Genomic DNA, 23,072 nt, shown 5'->3' with positions numbered 1-23,072 from the left:
GATGCCTCCCTTTCAGGAGCCTGTATTTAAACGCAGCATAGCTGGGCGTGTTGGGGGCGGCTCTTGGGGCCGCTTCTTGGCTCGCGGCGCTGGGCGGTCCGTCCCGCCGGGTCCCGGGGCCGCTGCGGATGCGGTAAGTGGGAAGCGGAGCGCTGTTGTGGGTGACGCGGGGGCTCTTCCTCAGCCGCCCATGAAGTGTGGCAGAGCCGCTTTCCTTTGGCCGCAGTTTGTGCTTGTAGCCTCCAGGTGTTAGGAGTAGTAGAGACGGGATAAAACAGCAGTGAGAGATGGCTGTGTGTCGTTTCAGAGCTCTTTAGTTGCAGCTTTCAGGAATATCTGTGGCTTAAGGGCAGTTTGTCGCTACTCTGTGCTGTGCGGCGCTGGGGCTGTGCTGAGGCTGCAGGGTTAAGGAGTGAAGGAACTGACGGTGCCTTGTCACAGAGCGGCGGTTTGTGTCTGCTAAGAAATTCAGTCCTTGAAAGATGCGTGGTCGTGTGCGTGCACCCACCAGCCCCGAGGCCAAGAAAGCCGTGCTCACGTGTGCCCTGTGGTGTTGGTTCTGTCAGTACCGGTCGGTACAGTGCCCAGCAGCGCTGGGGAGCTGCTACTGGGTTGCCCTGGACTGAAAGCTGTCTCCATGTGAAGTGGTCCAGGTGCTTCAGGGAGAGCCCAAAGGATGACCTCTGTCTGGGAACCCCCCTGTCCCACCCGAATTACTCCATTCCTCTTGCAGGGCACTTTGAGCTCCCAGTGTTGTGTGGCAGTAAGTTGCACAATTACAGTATGTGTAACGGTTTGCTTCATTTTATCTGCCTTCCTGTGTGTTCACTTGCTGCTCCTTGGGCCTTGCATCTTGACAGTGAGCTCTGTGTGTGCCATCATACAGTACTTTTCCTAGGAAGTTGTAGCAGCCCAAGTGTCATCTCAAAAATGCTAATCGCAGGGTGACTATTTTAAAGGTACTATTTTGACTCTCACGTCATTGTAGTTAGTTCAGAACTCCTTACTATGTAGGAACAAGCAGGACTGCTCAGTGAATACATCTAAATGCAGCATAGGGTTTAAAAGAAGAGAAGTAGTTTTCTGAAGGACAAAACTACATTGTCGTTCCAGATGTTGCTGCACCAGTGTAGCTTTACTGGGGCTTTGCACCCATAGGGGGTAGACAGAAAAGGCAATTTATTGCATAGTACCCAGGATCTCACTTAAAACTTCATAGGGCATCTTTTGTTAAGTTCTTAGGAGCTAACTAGAAATTAACAGAAACCAAAAATCAAATGATGATTTTAATAGACTTTAGAACAGAGTGTACAAGTATAAAACACTGGTTTTGTATTTCAAAAGTTGCAGGAAGATAGCCGGTCATTTTAAACAGTCTTCTACAAAACGTATGCCAGTAGATTACATAAAAGACACTATATACAATATAAAAGAGCAGAAAACAATCCTCACTGTAAAAATAATTTAAAACAAAGTATTTCAATTTAAAATATCTCCTATAGCACAAACTAATACATTGTAACATGCAAGTGAAAACTAAACATATTGCATTCTTTAGTGTAGCCAAATAAGAGCTGTATTAAATTTGGACAATGAGACAACATGCCAACATTTTTAGATGAATACAGAAAGCTGTTCTTAAATATTCATTAAGTGATGTATCTTATGTTCAAAGAACAGCTACTATACATCTCCAAAATGTAATAAATATTAAAGCAAAGTATATGAATAATCTACATCGTAGAGTTCATATGGGCCAATGTTGAAAAAGTGGTTTATATAAAAAATGCTGACTCATTTACTACTGCACTGTGCAATTTTACAAAATAATTCTAAAGGCTTGGAAACAATCTGCACTTGAAAATTTGCAACATCCAGTTTTAAGGCAGCTTAGCACTTTAATACGCAGTGTGATAATTGGAATAGCTGCTTTGCTTCTAAGATGCACGTTGGAGCTAGCAAGTGGAAAGTCACATTCCCCAGCTGGGACATCACTCAAAGCAGCACATCTCCAGGTGAGGTGATTAATCTGTATTTCACCCACACAGCAATAGCAGCACAGGCTGTTGCTCTCTGAGCAAGTTTCTTCTGATTCTGTTACCTCTTAAGTGTTGCAGGAAGAGATTTGGTTTCCGTGCCTTCTCACGTGCTGGTAGGAACATTATTGTGTACTCAGCCAAGCCTCTGTGTTGCAGCCTCGGCAATTGATCAAATACTACTGTTAATGCAAGCTGCACTATATTTGACATTTTGTATACAATGTGAAAAACTTCTACCATCGGGAATCCATTTTGTTTAAAATACTGGTGTTCCAGTATTATCATTGCTAAGGAGCCAATGTCAACATAGCTTCATGTCCACAGGAAGTATTAAGCTCAGTAACTGAAGCATTTTCACAGCACTTCTTATCAGTCTAAAAAAGATTAGGATTTTTCAAGTGCTTACTGTCTTGTTTCCATTTTTAACTATCTACTCACATTTACGTATGTCTCAAACATACAAACTAACTGTTAAAGCAAAAAATTAGCTGCCAGTCAGTCTTAGAAAATGCCAGTGTTTAATGATAGGCTATGCGAGAACGAAAGGTTTAGCAGAAGCGTAAAAATTTTAAATAAACCAAACTGTTACAAAGCAAGAAGTGTGATAATACCATTCTTTGGTCTAAATTAGCTGTTCCCTTTATATTAGTTTAACATTCCAATGGCTTTTTCAAAACTGTTTAAAAATAATATAAGCTGAAATTTATTATGCAAAATAGGTATTATATACATGGATGCCTGATCAGACAGATGACTTAAAAGTGAACATAGTAATAATTGCTTAGATATTCCTAGTACCTTAAAAAAAAAAAAAGTTAGTGTTGAGTGTGCAGTAAGAGAATTTTATTGAAAAAGGTAAAAAACTAAGCATGAAAATCTGTTTCAGTTGTTTATAAACACCACATCCTTATGGTTTCCTTGCTCTAAATCCAGACGTAAACATTCGTCCTGACATGCCAAAGCTCCTAATGCTGGTGGAAAATTCCTGTAACCAGTGATCGCTTTACAACTTGTTGCTTGTTGGATGATCGTTCCCTGCAGCTTCATTTGTGTAAGCTGATTCATCAGCTGCATCTTGTTCAACCCCATCTTCCCCAAATGCAGCTTCCTCTTCCCTTTCCGGAGCATCCTCATCCTCTATGCCATTGTAAAACTCTTCAATCTCGCTCTCGTCCTCCACATCTAAGCTCTGACTGCGACACGAGCCGCTCTCACTACTACTCCCACAAGAGCTAGAAGATATCAGATCGTCTTCAGAATCTGAGTATACCTCAGCTCCGTGGAAAATATAGCGATTTGGTGGTAAAAACAGATACTGAGTACCTGAAACAGAATTTAGCAAGTCAGTATCACAGAATGGTTGGGGTAGGAGGGGAGATCTGGAGGTCACCTGGTCCAATGCCCCTGTTCAAGCAGGGGCAACTAGAGCAGGGTGCCCAGCAGAAACAAAAAGCTGAAATTATTCAGACAAGATCTTGCAGACTTCTGGTTAAAAAGTACCTGCACAGATGCATTTTCAAAAGTTAAGCTAACATGACAAATTACACTAGAAATTTCTACTCCAATGTGTTGTTAGGAACAACATTTAACAAATGCTTTACTGGGAAGCTAAACGTTCCCTCTCCTCCCTCCCTCTGATGTAGCATTTAAACTCTAATGTTTAGAGCTTTTTGTTGATAAACGTATTCACAGCAAGAATGCGGTGTATTGGTTGTACCACAGAATTGGAACCCACCACACAGAGTACTTGACTTTGCTTTAGGGAAATTGTAACTTTCTGGTTCTCCATCCTCACTGACTTTCTAGCGCAATTACTTGTTCCATCAATTAACAGACTGCACACGGAAGGCTTCTTTGGAAAGTCTGATGTTTCCTTTGGAATGTGCCTGGCTCCAACCGTGTGATTTGCTTTTCAAATCTTTTTGTGACTTTGTCCCTCAGTCCTACAAAATGGTTGTCTGACTGAGTTGGGACACGGTGCTTTAAAATCCCAAGATCAGTACAGTTTTACTGGAAATTCATTAGAAAATGTAAGAAAGGCGGGTTTATTTTTGCTACTTAGTTTCTGCCTCTTAAACTCTGATCTTTCTAGGGAGTTTCTAATCGTAGAATGGCTTGGGTTGAAAAGGACCACAGCGATCATCTAGTTTCAACCCCCTGCTATCTGAGAGGCTGGAGATTCATGATCCTTGAGATCCCTTCCAACCCTGGCCATTCTGTGATTCTATGTGCAGGGTCGCCAACCACCAGACCAGGCTGCCCAGAGCCACATCCAGCCTGGCCTTGAAAGCCTCCAGGGATGGGGCATCCACAACCTCCTTGGGCAACCTGTTCCAGTGCATCACCACCCTCTGTATGAAAAACTTCCTCCTAATATCTAACCTAAACCTCCCCTGTCTCCGTTTAAAACTATTCAGTAATCACTGATTATAAAATCTATTCTGAATTACAGAAAGTTTTCCTATTGGCTTCTTCAGAAGAAATAAACTCTGCGTGACAATGAAAAACGTAGATACTTTTCTGAGCAGAAATAACCACCAAAAAACACTGATTCCCTCAAGGGCAACTTATTTATTGCTTTAAAGTAAGTCTAGAATAAACACTGAAGTGCAAGAGAATGAAATAAGTTAACACTTACCATCCAACCTTTTGCTAATCTGTTCTTTTGCAGATCTATTTACCCAGCACTTCTTCACTATTTCATTTTTTTCTTTGCTTTCTCCATTGTTGGTTCCATTTTCCTTCATTGTTTCAGAGTTCATTAATTCACTAGTAGTATTTTCAGGGTTTTCAGAGGATGCTTGTGTGTCTTGAAGCTTTTCCTCGGTGCAGGTCCCTTTATTTTCAGAGGCAGGATCACAGTTTTCTACCTTACATTCAGCTGCATGTTCTGAGGGCACCACTGAAGTATCTGGTGGAGTCATTTGTTGTGGTGAACCAGAGTCTTCAGAAATGTTTAAGGGTGTAGGTGGTAGCTCAGATGAGTGCATTTCGAGCTCTTTGTGCATTCGTGGAGGCTTTTCTGTTATTTCTGAAAGTTTTACTGAGTTGTAGCAAAGTTTTGTATATTCACTACCTAGCCTTTGACATAATTCATTAATAATAACGTCACAGTCTCCAAGAAGCTCCACATCAAAGTGTAGATGAGGCAGAGGTTCCCTATTAATTAAGATCTGAGGCACTTCATGGGGGATGGAACCTAAACATAGAAAAGACAGTTTGAAGACAGGCATTTTGGTTTTATTTTTTGCCAAAGATCTGCCAAAAAAACCTTCATTTCTGAGAGATGTCTTCAGACAGATCTGGAATACAAGTAACTCTTAAATGTAATAAAGCTGAAGTGGCAGTGTGAGGTGCCATGGCTGTGTAGTCTATCTAGATTTCCCCGTTTCTTGCAGTAAAAGGTGTTTTTCTATAGAAGTGCTGGATGTGGCACTGTCCCCCGTGAGCAGCAGGTGGTTGGTGCAGGCCTTTCTCAGGCTTGCATGTTAAAAAAGTACGAGTTAAGTTGTGCACTTAATAGGCAAATTATTAACCCGCAATTGTATTTTCTCAGCCCTTCTAAAGGACTTATTTAGCAATAGCACAGCTGGTTTTTCTTATCACCTTTAAGAACTAAGGATCCAAATGGTCATACACTATCTAATGCCCACTCTGTATCATTTAGCATAAAGTACTGACTTCAATTACTGCTCAGACATCTGATGTAGCTGTTCCATTTTTTTGATACTACGTTTATCTTTCAAAAGACAATTACTTTCACAGAATCACAGAATTGTAGGGGTTGGAAGGGACCTCCAGAGATCATCGAGTCCAACCCCCCTGCCAAAGCAGGTTCCCTACAGCAGGTAGCACAGGTAGGCATCCAGGCAGGTCTTGAACATCTCCAGAGAAGGAGACTCCACCACCTCCCTGGGCAGCCTGTTCCAGTGCTCCGTCACCTCACTGTAAAGAAGTTCTTGCGCATGTTTGTGCGGAACTTCCTATGCTGCAGTTTCCGGCCGTTTCCCCTTGTCCTGTCTCCACTCACCACTGAAAAGAGTCCGGCCTCGCCATTCTGCCCCCCACACCTTAGATATTTATAAACCTGGATCAGTCTCCTTTTCTCAAGGCTGAACAGACCCAGTTCACTCAGCCTTTCCTCATAGGGGAGATGCTCCAGGCCCTTCACCATCTTCGTGGCCCTCCGCTGGACTCTTTCCAAGAGATCCCTGTCTTTTTTGTACTGGGGAGCCCAGAACTGGACGCAGTACTCCAGATGAGGCCTCACCAGGGCAGAGTAGAGGAGGAGGATCACCTCCCTCGACCTGCTGGCCACGCTCTTTTTAATGCACCCCAGTAAGCCATTGGCCCTCTTGGCCACAAGGGCACACTGCTGGCTCATGGCCAACCTGTCATCCACCAGGACACCCAGGTCCCTCTCTGCAGAGCTCCCCTCCAGCAGGTCATCCCCTAACCTGTACTGGTGCATGCAATTATTCCTCCCCAGATGCAAGACTCTACACTTGCTTTTGTTAAACCTCATCCAGTTTTTTTCTGCCCAGCTCTCCAGCCTATCCAGGTCTTGCTGAATGGCAGCACAGCCTTCAGGCGTGTCAGCCAATCCTCCCAACTTCGTATCATCAGCAAACTTGCTGAGGGTGGCCATTATCCCCTCATCAAGGTCATTGATGAAGATGTTGAACAAGACCGGACTAAATCTTAGAATTCCAAAAGCATATTATGAACATAAAGTTTAACTTTTAGCAAAGTAGTTCTATGGATTATAAATTCGTAACTTTGAGATGTCTACTCTGCCTTGGGCGTAGAAAAAGCACTCAGAACTGGAACTCTTAACTGAGAATTTTAATTTCATCCAGTTTTTTTGAAAGAAGAAATTTCCAGTCAGTCACTTACTTGGAATCAATGCTACTGGTCTTACTTTCAGTGAAGACCCAATGACGATAAGGAGATCAACTTCATTTTTGTCATACTTCATGGCACGATGGAACTGCTCAGGTAAGTTCTCTCCGAAGAACACTATGTCAGGCTTCATGATAGCAAGTGGTTCATCAGGTGGACAGCGAGGACATCTAGGAACTACCTGCATAGAACAGCGTATATCACTATTGTGGCTGCAACCTCAAAAGCCTCAGATTTTAGCAATTCACAGTGACTTACTCTGGCATGAGACAAATTTCAGTGACATTTTCTCATTTAATTTTTTCTGTGGATGTACATCTGAATACATTTCTTACTCTAGTCTGTACACAGAACTACAGCGGGAATGAAGGAGTCCTTTTACACCAAAATGGAGAAACAATGAAAGTCTACACCTCTGCTCTTAGCTAGCAACTAAGCCAGAGTCTAGATGTCACACTCAACACTGATGTGTAATCACCTCCTGGTGGAGAGGAATATAATTTTTTGGTATAATCAGAACAAAAGCTTCGGTTTTGCTATCAGTTTCCATTCCTCAATCTGCTGTACTCCTTCCTACTCAAACATTACGTTATAGAGCACTACCTCTCTGCTTTTTCTTGGTTGCATAAAGTGTGTAGCAGGTGTCCAGCAAAAAGCATACAGAAAAAGAACATGGAAAGATCTTTTGCCTGGTCTCCATTTTAAAATTTCAAATTCCTCCACTAACAGAACAAAAGTAGATGCTAGTTATGTTTGTGGAGAAGCAGAGTCCTTTTCCTCATGAAACCACAGGGTTTTTTGACCTCTTTCAACGTAACACTTTTTCAGGGAGAAGAAAAGCAAACAGGTGGATGATGCAAGAACAGACAGACAGGACTTTACTACTGAGCAAATTATTTTCTCAGCTGTAGTCTCCAAAGTAAAATACCCCAGAATAAATCCAAGGAGCCAAACTTAGCTGCAGTCCTATAGCAGTAATGACAAGCAAACTAGTGCTTTGTATAAGCGTGAAGTGATGTATGAGATCTATTATTATAGGAAAATGTAAAAAAACAAAAAACACAAATGTGTAACTGCTGTTTTTTGTTATGACTGTTGTAGGACCAAAGACAATGCTTTCCCTAGGAGAAAGCATCACAGGTAAAAGGCTGCTTCTATGGTGTGAAAGAACCTTTTCCAAAATTCAAGTCTTTGAATAATGTAATCTTATATTTCTACTAGGGAGATTTCTTCAAAGAAAGAAGTGATACAGCACAAGAACTAGAAAGCGGTATAGGGAAAATCTTCATCACCTTATCCAGGGCAAGGAGTTAACAGCCCAACCAACTAAATAATCCCCCAAAACAGAGTAGGGGAAAAAAAGAAACCCACAAAACCTTGAGCTTTTTTCCTTGGATCTTTAGATATTAGAAAGAAAGCTGACAACACACCAACATCTGGAACTTTTCTGATGCTTTTTACCCTGCGAATTCTTCTGCCGAAGGAAGTAATGCATGTGCATTTTAAATTGGAAGATCTAGGAAATAAATGTTTGTTCTGTATTAGGAAGGAAGCAAACATCTCTAACTTCTGATTTAGTTTAAAAAGACACTGATAGTAATTGTTTCCATCATCTCCCACAGGAAGTCCAATACCGTTATTAAATGGATCTGCGTACAGCAACTGCTGTCCCTGTCCAAATCACATGAGTTTCTGTAAAGGGGCCCACAAATAGGTTTCAGCACTACACTACTCACCAGCTCCTTTGCTAATCCTCAGAAAGGTCATCAGTAAGGGGGAGATCTATTCCAAGAGCTGAAATTGATACCAAGAAGTTAAGGCTAGATAGCTGGCCGCTCAGCTGCCTGGGATCCTCCCTCCCTCCATGGGCAGCACAGCCCAGAACCACACCACCTCTGCTGCTGTATTTGTCTCATGAAATAGAATGAGAATTCCTCATTAGCTGTGGATGTATCAAAAACAAGATCAGTAAAGATTGTGTCGATTTAAGAACATCCAAGAACAGGTGCATGTTTCTGTGGGCCTTTCATCCTAAATCTGAGATGCCTTTGCTGTTTCTTGAAACTGCTTAAAGTAGTCAAAAGTACAGTGAAATTGGCATTTTTGAAAATAATCAAAAACAGTTTTACTCAGAAGTGTTTTTTTTCTGTGGGATTTATAGACACTGCCTCATCTTGTGTAGCAGGATGTCTGTGTACAGCAACCTAGAAATGGAATCGTGCTGCAGGTAAGTAGCATGCTGCCTTGGAGCTGGCAAAAAAAAACCAAAACAGTGAGGAACTGGTGGTTTTTTAAGTATCCATCTCTGGTATGCTGAAAGGAAATCCTGCCAGGAAGATGCTAAATAGACTTACTTTGTTGTGAAGCACTTCAAACTGTCAAAGGAAGGAGCAGAGCAAAGGAAAGCTAATCTCTTCTATGGAAAACAGGACCTGGGGTCACATATAACTGAACTTCCAAGCAGTGGAGGACAGCAGAGAATACAGCTTCCTATTGGGACTAACTCCCCAGACCATTTCTAGAAAACAGAGCTGTTGGAATTTGGCAGTGTTTTATTTCGTAAGTACAGAACCAGTTTCTTTTGATAACTAAGAAATTAATTCATTCTGGAGAACAACAGAAAAACCAACTGCATGGCACTGATTTTTGAAGCAGAGATAACGATGGTAAATTGAACTTTTTTTTTTTGAAGGATACTCTTTGTTCCAATGGTGCTATTTCCTGTTATATATATGTAGATACACACACATACATTCAGCAATAACTGTATTCATTTTGTGAAATAACAGTATTACAGCTACAGCCTGCTCTGGAAAAATATACCTGTCTGAAGTCTTGGAACTGCTGAGTCATGGCCTGAACCACTGACTGAGCACCTGGGGGAAGGAAAGGACCCTGTCAGCCCTAGGAGCACAGGTGAAGGCAATTCAGCTGTGTGACCAGAAGGGGTGGAGCCTGGCTGCACCTCTCCTAGCCCTCACTTAAGGGCTGACTGCCACCAAGGAAGATCTTTTTGGAGATCTCTCCTTTGTGGGGTTTTCTTGTGAGCCTGAATCTTCAGATACAGGTGAGCATCCTTTTTTTGTAACATCTTCTCATTGCGCATAGCTGGAACTGGTGCTGCTGCCTGTACAGCACTGTAAGATTAGGACTGATAGATTGAGTGTTTCTTTCCTGAGCAACCACCTCTTTGTTCAGAAGTACTGTTGTGCAGGCTTCTCTTTCCCATCCCTATGCTCCCACTACTGGCCATGAGCAGGGACATGCCGTTAGGACACAAGTTCAGTTCAACATACAAAAGTGCTGACTGAAGTGTTGTTAGAAGGAATGCTTCCACTAACAATCAAAACAGAAAACTAAACCATGCTTAGGAATGTGTTTAGAAGGAAAAGAAAAACAAAGCCCAAATCCCAACTAACTTGCTTTAAAGAAGCAGCAACATTGTAAGGTACAATTCTCAACAATAACGTGCATAGAGTAGAACAGACCTCGTAGGTACTCAATATTACAAAGTATCTTCTGATATTCACACTTCATAAAACTTGAAGTCAAACACAGAATTCAGTGACAGCCTTTCATAAAATATGTCAGATGTAACGCTTCAAAGATGTTTCTCTATGTTTCTCATTTAAATTTTAATTGCGGAATCAAGTATTTATTGAAAAACATGCAAATACAGAAAAACAGTGCCTTTTCATTTGTATAGACAACATTTTTATCAGGTAATTGTCTCTGTCAAAAGACATAGAATAAAAGCAAAGCGGGTCTGATTAAGGCAAAGGTTATTCTACTCTGATGGAGCAGAACTAACTCTGGGCTCGGCCATGAATCACTTCATATCCAAATGTGAGGAAATCAGAACATAGAATAGTCTGGCAGTTCTTGAAAGTGCTAATCAGTCATCTCACTTATCCTACATGCTCAGAGGCTGCTTTATATTAGCACTTTTCTCCATGCATCATCTACAATTTCAACATTTTGAATGCAGGTAAATGCTTTAAGAGCAACCAATGTTATAAATAGCTAGAAATACTTTCACAGTGTGACTCAGAGCTCAGATTACCCTAAGGCAGGTATAAATCCAACTTTTACTTACCATGTTGATTTCTGCTCTTCTGAGAACTGCCATTAGAAATAGACTCCAATGGTTTTGGTTTCTACTTCTTTCACTTTACCTTATTTTTACAGTGTAGTACCTGAGTACGTTTTTTAAATACAAGAGCAAATGCTAAAATAGATAGATAGGCATGTAGGAAACAAGGAAAGGGTTTTTTTTAATCATATGCCTTTTAAAAATGCAGACCTTTTAAGCAATGCTTTGTTTTGTTATCAAGTTGCTTATTAGAAAGCTGCAGTGATTTAAAGTAAGTTTTTACCTGATTGAAAATATCTCCTCGAACAACTTCACAATCAACTTTGTATTTACAGATCAGGCAGGAAGCTGTCGCAAAGGAACCTGGGGGGGAGGGGGGGGAAAAATATGATAGAAGTGAAGACTTTCAGATTTGGTCTTTTTGCCAAAGATGTTACGACACAAAGACTGTTAAATAGCAGTGCTAACCAACCAACCAACCAACCAACACCAAAACAACAAAACAAAACCAAAACAAAATCCACCAAAAGAAGTCATTAAAAAGTAATTTAAAAATTAAGAGGAGATTCCTGTGGTACTAAAGCTAGTTGTAGATGTTAGCCAGGAGAAATTCTGTTTTAGGAGGAGAATATATTGAATGTATGAAAACACTAAATCCATTGGATCATTCCCCTACTTTCCATCTTTACACAATTAATAGAACTGGTGTCAGCCCTGCCTCATCAGCAGCAGGACATGAACCCACACCAATCTCAGCTGGCTTTCAAAGAGCAAAGTAACTATGAAACGCATTAAGTAATGAAAATGCATTAACTAGGACTACAATTATAGGCAACTGAGCCGCAGTATGCTCCTCTCAGTAACTGTCAATAGTTACAGCTATATTGTTTCCATTAGAGTAGCACTCTGAACTTAGTATTCAGCTTGGCTACCGTGTTCTTTGTTTGGCAACATTGTGTAAAATTGCTCTCTGGAGCTCTTGCGGCCCTGTTCTAACACAGCTGAGGTGATGCCTGACATCTGGCAGAGCACTCCTGTCTTCATTGTCTGAAGGCAAACCTTATCTGTTGGCTAACACATGTTAACAGAGGGAAATTGTGGAAAACGAGAGTGGCCTTTTGGTGCACACGTTTACCTGTCAAGGCCTTGCACCCGTGCAAGGAGTACTGCTAGAAGTTGACAGAACGTTGAAGAGTGAAGTAAGGAATTGTCAGATTTGTCCCAGCTATGAAACAAGGCTTAAAAAAATAATCTGGGGATCTCTGACCTTGCAGTGGAATATGTCAAGCTCTCACAGCTAGACAACAAACGGACACCCTTAAATAGCTACTTTCAGTTTCGCTTTAACCACTACCATTAGACAATTAGCTAGCATTAAGCAGAGTAACTCTAGTGTGGATAGTTAGTGGGCTCAAAATAACCTTTGCTAACTTCCAAAAGCCTCAGAAACCAATTAAAAAATATTTTTTTTATTTGAAAATAAACTGATACAGCATATACACTAAAGCTGGTCTGAAATCTAATTACTGTATCATTCAACTGAAAAAAAAAAACATTTGTGTGTGTGCAAAAACACAGCTAAAAAAGAATTTTGTGCTAAATACCTAATTAGGAATGACATCCAAAAGAAAACGCATTATATGCTGAATACATATGAAAACTAGAGTGAGATTTGAGTTATTCTGTGGGGTGGATTCTATTCTGTTCTCTTTGGTTACTATGACAGAGCATTGCATTTACTCTCTCTAAATGAAGAAGATTGACAAATCCACCATTGAGTTAAGCTCTGTAGATGAGGAAGATGAGTCTGATCCCTGGAAAAGTGGAACTCTGTAAGAAAGCTGTAATCAGTGGGCAGATTGCCATCTCTGGTACCAGGCTGCCATTGCCACACTGCTAACAGCTGAGACAAAAGAACGGGGTATCACTTAATCCAAAGATCACTTGGCATATCGTGGTAACAGTACCAGCTTCAACAGTGGCTCTGTTACAGGCAAAAGGAACCATTGCTTCCCTAGCTCGATGTTAGGATTGTTGGGAAAGTATCTGGTGATACTTCCTTCTTTCCTGATATTTGTTCCTGCCCCTTGCTAGGGCAGCAGCCCTCTGTATTCTTAATGGGAGACCAAGGGTTATTGCTCTTAACTCAGAGGTTAACTTCTTCAGTTCCAGTTCTGCTGCTGACACCAGCGTTGGCAGGTCTCACAAACATTGCTTTTAAGCAATTTATTTGATAAAAGAACTCTAGAACCTTAGAACTCTAAGCCTTCTTTCCTTAAAAACATATCCTTGGCCTTTCAACTTGACATTTGCAAGTCTTTGGAAATGGTAAGCACATCAAACAATTACCTAAGAGGTTCCATTTAATTTGGCATAATAATTAGAGAATGTTTGGCACCCAAATGTAACAAAATGATGTTAATTTCAACAACTGGGTAATCCACAATAAGATGTAGCTGAGGTAAGCCTCGGAAGTGACAGGTATTCTAAGTAATCAGCAGCTAAATCTATTTAGTTATCAGACAATTTCCACACTGTGTTCTCATGCATGAATATAAAGTACCACCAATTACACAACAAAGGCTAAGGTCTAAGCTTGCCACTGATGCACAAAGACCACCACTTAGCATGCCTTACTTATGAAAGTAGTATTTCTGCTACAAACACTTTTGCTTTAAATGCTTGAACTAACTCAGAAAAAAAGAAAGAAAGGGGGGAAAGAAGGGCAACATTTTCAAGTTGTAAAGTACAGTCATGTAAGCAGCAGGGGCTCCTGAAATAGACGTGCCTTGGCCAAGCTTATCCTTGTCTGGTCCCTCATCTTCCCACTGATTTGGGGACACAGGTTTCCATTCAATCTCCTGTTAAATTTAAGAAGCACAGTAGAACATACCAAGAAACATTTTTAAAAGGAACTCCAAACTTCACTAAATCTGTAAGTTCAAATTAAAGAAAGATTACTGCATTTCGTGAAATAACCCAAACATGAGAGCACTGGCTACAAATATGGAATCAGGTCTTACTGGATACATCTCAAGAAAATGCTTCTCAGCCTCTCTCTGCAGTGTTTTCTTTAGTTAAGCTATCAGTAGTAATTTTACCTAGTATTCTAAACACCACTTTAAAAGCAGAATATTTGTTTCTGAGAAATACCAGTTTAAGGAAAATATCAATGCCACTAGCAATTACCTTGTCACATACATTAGTAAGCATTGTTCCTACTCATAAGAAATAAGAAAAGGGAAACTAAAATTACTGACCATGACACTGAATTATCCTTTGGATTCCTGCAACCTGTTCCAATGTGTCTATGTTCTGAGTATAGTTACGAAGCAATTTTCCTTCTTTATCCATCAAAGCTATGAACTTGTGGCAGAGAGATGGCTGGAATTGGCCTGGATAGATTTCCTATGGAATTCAAAAGTATATTAGAAAGTGTATATGAATACACAGCATCTTTATTCCAAATGCAGCAATTATGTACTCATTCTTCATAATCATTCCCTTTGCATTTTGCCCTTTCCTTTCAGTTCCAACTCTTCTTTCATCAGCTGAACTTCTCATACCAGGATGAACTGCTCATTGCAGTAGCTGGTACTTTGTTCTTCAGGCAGCACAAGAACAAGGTCTAGGTCGTCTCTGGTTTTGAGAACAATAAAACATGAACAGTTTTCTTCCTCTTCTTCCTCGTATTTTTATTAGAGACATTATTTTATTGCAGTCAGACAAAAAAAAAAAATTCATGAGGAACTTGGATTTTGGTCTTTTGGTTAAAAATGAGCAGTTTTTATTCATCAACTGTACTGGCAGCCATTCCTGGGCTCTCATTAGCTACCAAACAGAAGTACAAATTGGACATAAAGCAGAAGGCAGGGAGCACTGAGACCAGCTTTGCCAATTTGTCCAGTTACAACAGCATTAAGGCAAAACCAAATGGCTTAGAAGAGCAATTCCACTGGCCCAGACAGGTGCTCAGCATTTCTGCTAAATTGAGGAAGAGGAGGCAGGCATTTTTAAGGCATATATAGAAAGGAATGTGCACCCTTTTATGGAATGATTTGACATCTCCTCAGTGAATAAAGGAGCTTGGCAGAAGAAAAAACACTTCATGCAAAGAACCTCTGCCTAGAACTGACCAACCAGGCAGTACTCTAGTTGCTGTGACAAGGAGGCTAGAAACAGCAGCACCCTCTTGCTCAGGAGCACCACTTGAGAAGCTTGAATTCCAGGCCCTCTGCTCTCCTGTCACTCTTTTGCCACTGAACAGCAACTGCGCTGTACTCTCACCTGGGAAACCCACGCCTTTGTACAGAAAGTAAGCAAGAAGCAGGGGCTGCCTACCTTTACTAGTAGATACTGAAAGCTGAACCAAAAAGTTGAGCACAACAGTGAGCCATTCACAACCAAAAGAGAATTTTTGGAAGTACTTGTTTTCACTCCAAATATTTCAAGTTGTTCTAATTTCTGAAGATTACACAGGTCTTTGGATTTAAATTGTATCACCTAGATTCTGACTAGGCTGTTACACAATTACCAGCAGATGGTAATATGATCCTAAGAGACTTTGTATCTTAGTCTGAAAAAGCAAGACATGCTCTGCCACCACTAACCCTACAGATTAATATGGGATCCAGAGGATCCATCCTAATTATAGGAAATAAAGGACAGACTTCACACTGAACAAGTGGAAACAGGCACTTGTACAGAGGAATCAATGAAGCAGGAAGCAAAATGAGTTTAAAGCACTAACAGTGAGAAAAGTAAGACTGACTAGAGAACTAGAAATACGCATATAAACAGTGATAAAGGGTGGATCTCTTGGCACAGATGTAAGAAGAGACAGGAAATGAGGCAAAGCCAACAGTGCTCGTTGAAAAGTACCTTGAAAATAGGGCAAAGCCCAGGTACAGTAACAGTGCCTTAAAATGTATGTACTAAAGTGAAAAATGAATTTCTGGGTCCAAGTATGTTGGCTGAGTAAATTAGCCACTGCTCTGACAGAGCAAATAGCTTTCAGAGTCACTATTGTGTTTCAGGGTTTTGTGTGGTTTTTGTTGTTGTTGTTGCTGTTGTTGTTGCTGCTGCTGTTGTTTGCTTTCAATACCAGATGAAATTAATGTCAGTAAAAAATATCAGCCAAATTAAATTTGAACTGCTCTGGTAAAATGTCCATGTAGGCAGTTGGTTCCCCTTCCCTTCCTCCTATATTAAAAAGTCAAAGTAATGTATATACTGATGGACACCAAAATACGTTAGAATTTGGATAGAGTGCTTTCAAGAAAGCCAAGCAACTCAGGAATGCATCCATGTTTCTTTTCCAAGCTCTGGATCAATAATAGAGCAGTAGTACAAACTGTGAGCAAAAGGAGGAAACAGCAAGTGTATGGATGGATTCTCAGGAGACCTTACAGGTCCTGTAAAAATACTTCTTTGATTTATATTTCCTACTTGTCTCTGAGGCATTTTTAATTGATCTGCTTAGCATTGCAAATACCTCTCAGAAAACTGCTCCATCCTCCCTTTTAAGAAATGAACACAGAACACAGTCCCTACAAAAAAGACTTATTTTTTTAAAATGCAGATCCTCGTGTCAGCTACATCAAAATCTGAAACAGGATCAAACTTATCAGTGCATGAAACTGCTTCACTCCTCCTAACCATAAAGCAATAAGATGTGACCATGCAGAGTGACATGAAACAGCATGCTACAACACATCAAATTCAAATTTAGCTTTCCACATTACTTGTGTGCTTTCAAAAAGTTCTCATTCTATTTTTCAGTGAATGTAACTGCAGCTAAGAATTTCAAAGACTTTTAAAATTATGACAAAATATTATTTATATATAAATAAATATTTATATTTAAATAAATATTATTTATCCTCCCTTGAATTAGAGAACGGTTGCATATAGAGTTACAAACAGGAACAGCCAAAGAAGGCTTCAAAAAGAATAAAATATTGCAAAGTCTTTTTAATAAGTTTAATACGTGGTTGCACACAATGACTAAAGTATCATCTTTGAGGATATAATAGTTTGCAAAGGCCTGCCAAGGGGAGAGTCATTATGCCACTGAATTAAGTGTCTCATTAAACACCATCTTGTTGAAAGCGAGACAGATACCCTTTTGTTAACACAGCTGTGCAAAATCTCATTTACGCATCTGAAGTCTTTTTATTTACTGACCAAGATAAGATCAATAGGAAAACCATACCTTTGCAAACTTAAAAAATGGCCTGGGATCCTTTCTGAAGTATTCTATATCAAACATTGCTTGAGGATCTGGAAGGTCTGGGAAGTCTACAGCAAGGCGTGCATAGATGCCGTCTCTTGATCTAAAGTCAGGTATTCCACAAGACACAGACACCTGAAATATATTTTTGCAATAAGCAATACTACGTACTGGGCTGTAACAGCTACTATGATAACAAGAGCTACAATGATACTGTTTGGGAAACCGTATCTCCATGCGCTCACATACACTGAGAACAAAACCAGGTTGTGTTCTGTGTTGATCAAACCAATTTCCAAATCACAAGCAGGAGATACAGCACAGAAACACAACTTGATAACCTGGTCCAGAAAAGCTTCAGCACAATCCCCACAGGCAGTAACAGAACACGAGAACTTTTAGTACTGAAAGTCTTGTAAGAAGTGCACAAAGAGTTGTTCATTTTTTTGCTCCTTTAACATGCTAATGCAGTAACAAAATAGAATCTCACTTCTGATGATAAGACACCTCTGATAAACTAGCTGTGCCCTGCTCTAACAGTCAATAAGGGCTAATTTATTGTCCCACGCTACCCTAGAATGCTGTAACAAGAGGAGGGAAAACAGGCATAGCAATTATAGGAAGAACATTGGATAACAGAAAGAGCAGTGCTTTTCTGCAAAGCTGGTCTGAGTTGGATTAGCCATCTTTTCTGAATAGCGTTATACCTCTGTGTGCAACCCACTGAGGTAAATAATTACCGACTTTCATACTGTATCTCATACACAGGTGCAAAGCTGCAAATTCATGACAATTCAAGGTTTTGTTTAGTGAAAATGAGTAGTCTTATCATCATAGTGTAGCACCTTAGACATAAAAGCCCGTCTACCAAAATTAAATTGTACTCTTATTAGAACCTAGCCTCTCCCCTTTTACTTCTTTTACTCCCTCTGGTTCCATTAGACTTTTATGAAATTCACTGAGACTTAAAGTCATTGGCTCTGTAATAAAAAAAAAAAAAAAAAGACTAGGATAGAAAATATTCTGGAATAGGTAGATGTGATTTTATTTCATAATTACTCTGCGTAGAAGCAATCATTTAAGAGTTTAAACGTCTAAGAATAGTTTCTTGTCAGAAGAGAGATGTTGTCATTTCCAGTTTAAGCTCCAGTCGTGCAGCGTGCATCATCTAGGACAGCTGTACCTCCTCTTCCCAATTATTTGCTTACAAATACTGCCACTGTCAGATGGTCCGTGTGCCATGAAGCTCTGGATAAGAATTAACCAACTCTATACCGTCACACTGTCATTGTGGCAATACGTACCCCAGCTCCTGTCAAGACCATGATTTTTTTGCACTCCTGTAACAGTTTCACTGCATCATCAATAGTATTGATATCTTTTCGTTTTTTTCTTTTTGGCGGCTCTGAAAGAATGTTTATGACGATTTGCCACAGCGTCATATCGTCCAGTTCGGGTGGAGGGATCGTTTCTGGGAGCAGGTCTTTCAGAATTGTCCGTGGGTCTGTACCTAACATGAGATGCTGCTGAACAAAAGTGTAAGGACCTGAGAAAATTGAAAAACAAAACAGAAATTGACTAAGACAAGTATAACCATCATTCCATCTATTAATGCTTGCTGCTTCATTTTATTAAAGCGGTTTCATTCCTTGCATCAAAAACCCCATATATCTTGGTCTACATTAGGAAATGATAGCATAGGGAGGGTTTTATGATTATTTTATGTTAACCCACAGTGCATTTTTTGAAAAGTCAGAGTAGAAGTCACAGTTCATAGCAAGTTCTTCCTAGTCTTAAGTTTTTTTTGAAAATTGTTAGAAGAAATATCAATTATTTATCTTTATTAAATAAGTTTTATTTTATTAAAAATACACGTTTAGCAACAAGATCTTCACAATGTTTCTCCACTTAATGGCTTAATTGGTGTTTTTCCAATGTTTCATAGGGTACACACATACATATACATATTATAATGTATACTAAAGACAAATAGGGCCTACCAATCCAGAGGTTTTTTTATTGCTCTATTAGTCATCTAAAACTAATGACTTCAGAGATGATCATAGCCATCAATCTCTCCAGAAGCACTCAAGAATGGAACAGCAGAAGAAAAATATGTACATCTTAAGAAGCCACACTAAGAGGATCCAAACTAAAAGTAGCTACATTGCATAGAAAAACAACCATCACCAAATGCATTGACCTAAAAGGTACTGACAGTGAACCTGTAATGAGGAGATTGGTAAAGACTGGGTCAGGTTTTAAGTGGAGCACTGTGCTGCCATACTGTATTTTCTTGCCGCTATGCTTTATCAGTGCTGGCAATGCGATGGCTGTGGTTTATCACATTTATGTAAAAGACAAGACTTGAAGTCCCAGCCACGCTGGGCCCTGGAAGCCCATCCTACTCAAGTCACCAGTCACTCCAGCAGCGTACATTGCTCTGAGTGAGGTGAAAGCTTTTTACCCAACACCTATGCTACAGACTGATCTGCAGACTAGTTAACACCCAAATGGTTGTGTGACATGGGACAGCGAGCCCTACAGATTAATATGGCTAAAATCATACAACAATGAGCTTCAACATCTTTAAAGTAAGAGTAATACTATGTAAATGGGTAAGAAATATGCCAGTTTCATTTATTTAATTATTGAGCTTATGTATATACTATATATATATGTATATAATATATATTAATATGGATTATGGCAGTATTTCTACAGAAAAACAAATCTGTTGACTATCCTTTCTTGAAATACAGTTTAAAGATGCTTAAATATTATACAGGATACAGGAAATAATTACTGAAAAATAAATAATTGATATTTCTTCTAACAATTTTCAAAAAAACTTAAGACTAGGAAGAACGAAGCAAGTGTTTGCAAGAGGCAAGCAGCATCTGAGAGTAATTGCATAGGGTTCTACCTATACGTGGTCTTGGGGTCCAGTCACTAGAACTTGCATGTGAAGCTCTGTCATCTTCATCACTATCACAGGAGTGGAAACCATTGGCTATGATTTCATCGCTTAAAAGGAAGTTATCTGCAAGACAGCACAACAATGGAAGTTACAAAGCTTGAGCCAAGCAGCACAGTTAATGCATATTTAAATGCATAACAAAACCTAAAGTTATAATTCATTGCATTCAACTTCAATCACATACAAATAGTCAGTTTCACCACTTAGTTGTTGTTGGTTTTTGTTTTTTTTTTTTAATTTTTTTTAGCTTATTAGTACATTTTCAGGCCTCTGATTTACTGCAGAATTTCTGTGTTAATACTGGTATCAGTGGGCTGACGTTGACGTGACTGTATCAAGTGTTGGTTACTGAGGTTATTTGTACCTTCAAAATGAGTGAAGCGTTTTTAGATTACCGTTATTTTCTCCTATTTTCTCCTATGGTTCTCACTTCACTCAGCTCTTACTGTGAAATTGGGCAAAATCAATGTCCCACAACTTACAGAACAATCTGCAATGGGGTTGTAAGAGCCCAGCATTTAAACACACACACAAAGACACAGCTGGACAGAAATAGAGAATTTTGCTGTGCTGTTGCCTCTGACTTGCAGTAGCTGGCCACACACACACGTACGGGGTATTTCATTTATGACAGAAAAACGTACTACCTTGAACCACCTTCACTAAGTTTATCACCATTGTACCTTGCAGATGGGTTTGCCTTTGAGCACTCTGCTTGTGGCCCTAAGCCAGAGTAACCCAATCTAACTTCATCACATGCCCAGAATAAGGACTGTGGAGAGGAACGGGATACTCGTTTCACGGCATGCGATACCAAGGTAACGTTTAAGGTGAAAATCCGTGTTTTGTTCTGAGCAGTTTGTTACAATATGGGCTACTATTTTTTTTTTTTTAATTATCTTTTTATTAATAGGCACAGCATGTATATTAATTTGTTGAAAATCTATAAGCAAATGAAAATGTCTTAGTCTCTGGAGCGAAGAATCACCGCCATCACTTCCCAACACCAGTGACTGAACTCCTGTGCAGTACTGAAGCTAGGTCACCTCACCTTTACTCTTAAAGAAAAACATTTTTATTCAGAGGCTGTGTTGTCCAATTTGTTTAATTGATTGGATAAGTAAATTGCAGAAATGATTCTGATTAAATTGAAAAGAGGAGGAGGCCAGTCATTTGCTTTCTACGCTTGCTGTCTCCTGAGAGCACAGGTGCCCTTCTGACATCATGTCTTATTAAGATTTTACATATTTGAAGCATGACACTTCTGTTTTGTAACACATGAAGTCAGTGAGCATCTTACACAGAAAAACTTTATGAATAAGAGAAACACACATCAGCACACTACGCTTTACTACAACAACCACTGTGTCTGCTATGTGAAGAGTCAAAGTCTGTGTCATTGAAGACTCATCACATACAGGTCACATCATCATAGATTTATAAAACGCGATAGCCTAAAGTAGCAGTTTAAATTGTAACACTCTCCAAGGAGTTGTCTTGATTCCTCAAAGGAATAAAAGGACTTCGTGCCAGAAATAGCCAATACAAACCAAAACACGCCTGAGGATTGGAGCAACTTGAGGAATAGCCTCCACATAAGGCGTTATAATAGAGATCACTTCCCAGGCAAAGCACAGTACCTTATACCTTTAAAGGACTTTCCAAAGCACTACCTTAAAAACCCCAAAGCCTCCCAGCCTGTCGGTCCCAACACAGCAGACCGAGCTCAGCGCCGGTACCGCCCAAGCCCTGCTGCAAACCCACCTGCAAAGCCAGCTCCCTGACGGTGCAGCACTTTGCGCTTCAGCTGCTGAAGCCTAAGACTAACTCGAGGCTCCCTAAAGAACCGGTCCGCACGACCGCTCCTGTCCCTTCCAGAAAAGTTTTCAGAAAGTAACCGCTGTCAGGAGACGGGGCTTACGGCTGTCATTTCTAATAGCGCGCCGCCGCCGCCACGGACGATCTCAGCAGCGAGCGCCGAGGCGATCTCGCCCCGAGGCCCAGCACGAATACCGCCGCCGTGACGAGCCCCGATCGGAGCGGGAGAGGCCCGGGGCACCGCGGCCGACGGCCGCCCCGTGGCGGGACGGGGGATGGGGTCGGGTCCTCACCGGGCTGCGGGGCCGGCGCTCCGGCCGCCCCGTTTGAACGCTGCGCCCGCTCGCAGCCAATGGCCGCCTCCGCCGCGTCTTCGCCGGGCGCCGCCTCCTCTCCCTCCCCCCGGCCCCGCTGCCGCGGCTGCGGAGGCGGCTCCGCCCGGGCCAGGCCCCGCTGCGCGGCCCTATTGTCCGCGCCGCTCTGGCCCTCCGTCGTCGCGCCGTCCTCCTCCCGCGCCCGGACGTCGCCATCGACGCTGACGGCCGCCGCCTCGCCCAGAGGTTCCGTCGCGGCGGCGGCGGGAGGCGGCTCCGCGCCCCGGTCCGGGCGGCGGGCGAGCGGCGCGCCCCGGCCGCATACGCCGTCTTCTGAGTTCGGGCGCTGGCGCTTGGGCGCGGGCTCGGCGCTCTCGCCCGCGGCGCCGGGGCCGCCGCCGTCGCGGGGCCGGAGGAGCGGAGCCTCCCCGTCCGCCATCTTGGAGAAGCAACCGCCGCCGCCCCCCTCCCTCCTTCCCTCCCGCCCGGCGCAGCGCGCAGCAGCGCCGCCGCCGCGGCCCCCTCCCCCACCCCCAGGGAGCGATTTAAACCCGGCACGTGACCGCGCCACCGCCCACGCGGGCGCCCGCCCCGCGGAGGCCGCAACAACAACAAACGGGGTCACGTGAGCGGGGAGGCGGAGGGGGAGCGCGGCTCTGGTCACGTGGCGGCCGGCGCCGGCTCGGCCCTCGCG

The 23,072-nt window shown here is 41.6% G+C and overlaps 1 protein-coding gene across 1 annotated transcript; it reads right to left on the bottom strand.

The window, feature by feature from the left end:
* Positions 1–1,273: 1,273 nt before the first annotated feature.
* Positions 1,274–22,817, bottom strand: SIRT1 (sirtuin 1). The gene is made up of 9 exons (XM_048945716.1): positions 22,358–22,817; positions 20,193–20,309; positions 18,571–18,812; positions 17,249–17,401; positions 14,295–14,442; positions 11,318–11,397; positions 6,936–7,122; positions 4,678–5,238; positions 1,274–3,362 (listed from the first exon to the last, which is right to left on the bottom strand). Exons 1-9 carry the CDS (start codon positions 22,815–22,817, stop codon positions 3,043–3,045), a joined length of 2,268 nt encoding a protein of 755 aa, XP_048801673.1. The 3' UTR covers positions 1,274–3,042.
* Between the last annotated feature and the right edge of the window lie 255 nt (positions 22,818–23,072).

This window comes from Lagopus muta, chromosome 5 (assembly GCF_023343835.1).
Source record: "Lagopus muta isolate bLagMut1 chromosome 5, bLagMut1 primary, whole genome shotgun sequence".
NCBI classification, from domain to species: Eukaryota; Metazoa; Chordata; class Aves; order Galliformes; family Phasianidae; genus Lagopus; species Lagopus muta.
This window is presented reverse-complemented; position numbering and strand designations above follow the sequence as displayed.

Bases quoted from the DNA above. Each gene is read 5' to 3' on its own strand.
- SIRT1 (XM_048945716.1), bottom strand. From the start codon at position 22,817: ATGGCGGACGGGGAGGCTCCGCTCCTCCGGCCCCGCGACGGCGGCGGC. The intron at 11,398-14,294 runs GTCAGTAATTTT...CCTCCCCCCCAG, and splicing joins AAGGATAATTCAGTGTCATG to GTTCCTTTGCGACAGCTTCC. The intron at 7,123-11,317 runs GTAAAAACTTAC...TGTTCTATGCAG, and splicing joins GAGGAGATATTTTCAATCAG to GTAGTTCCTAGATGTCCTCG.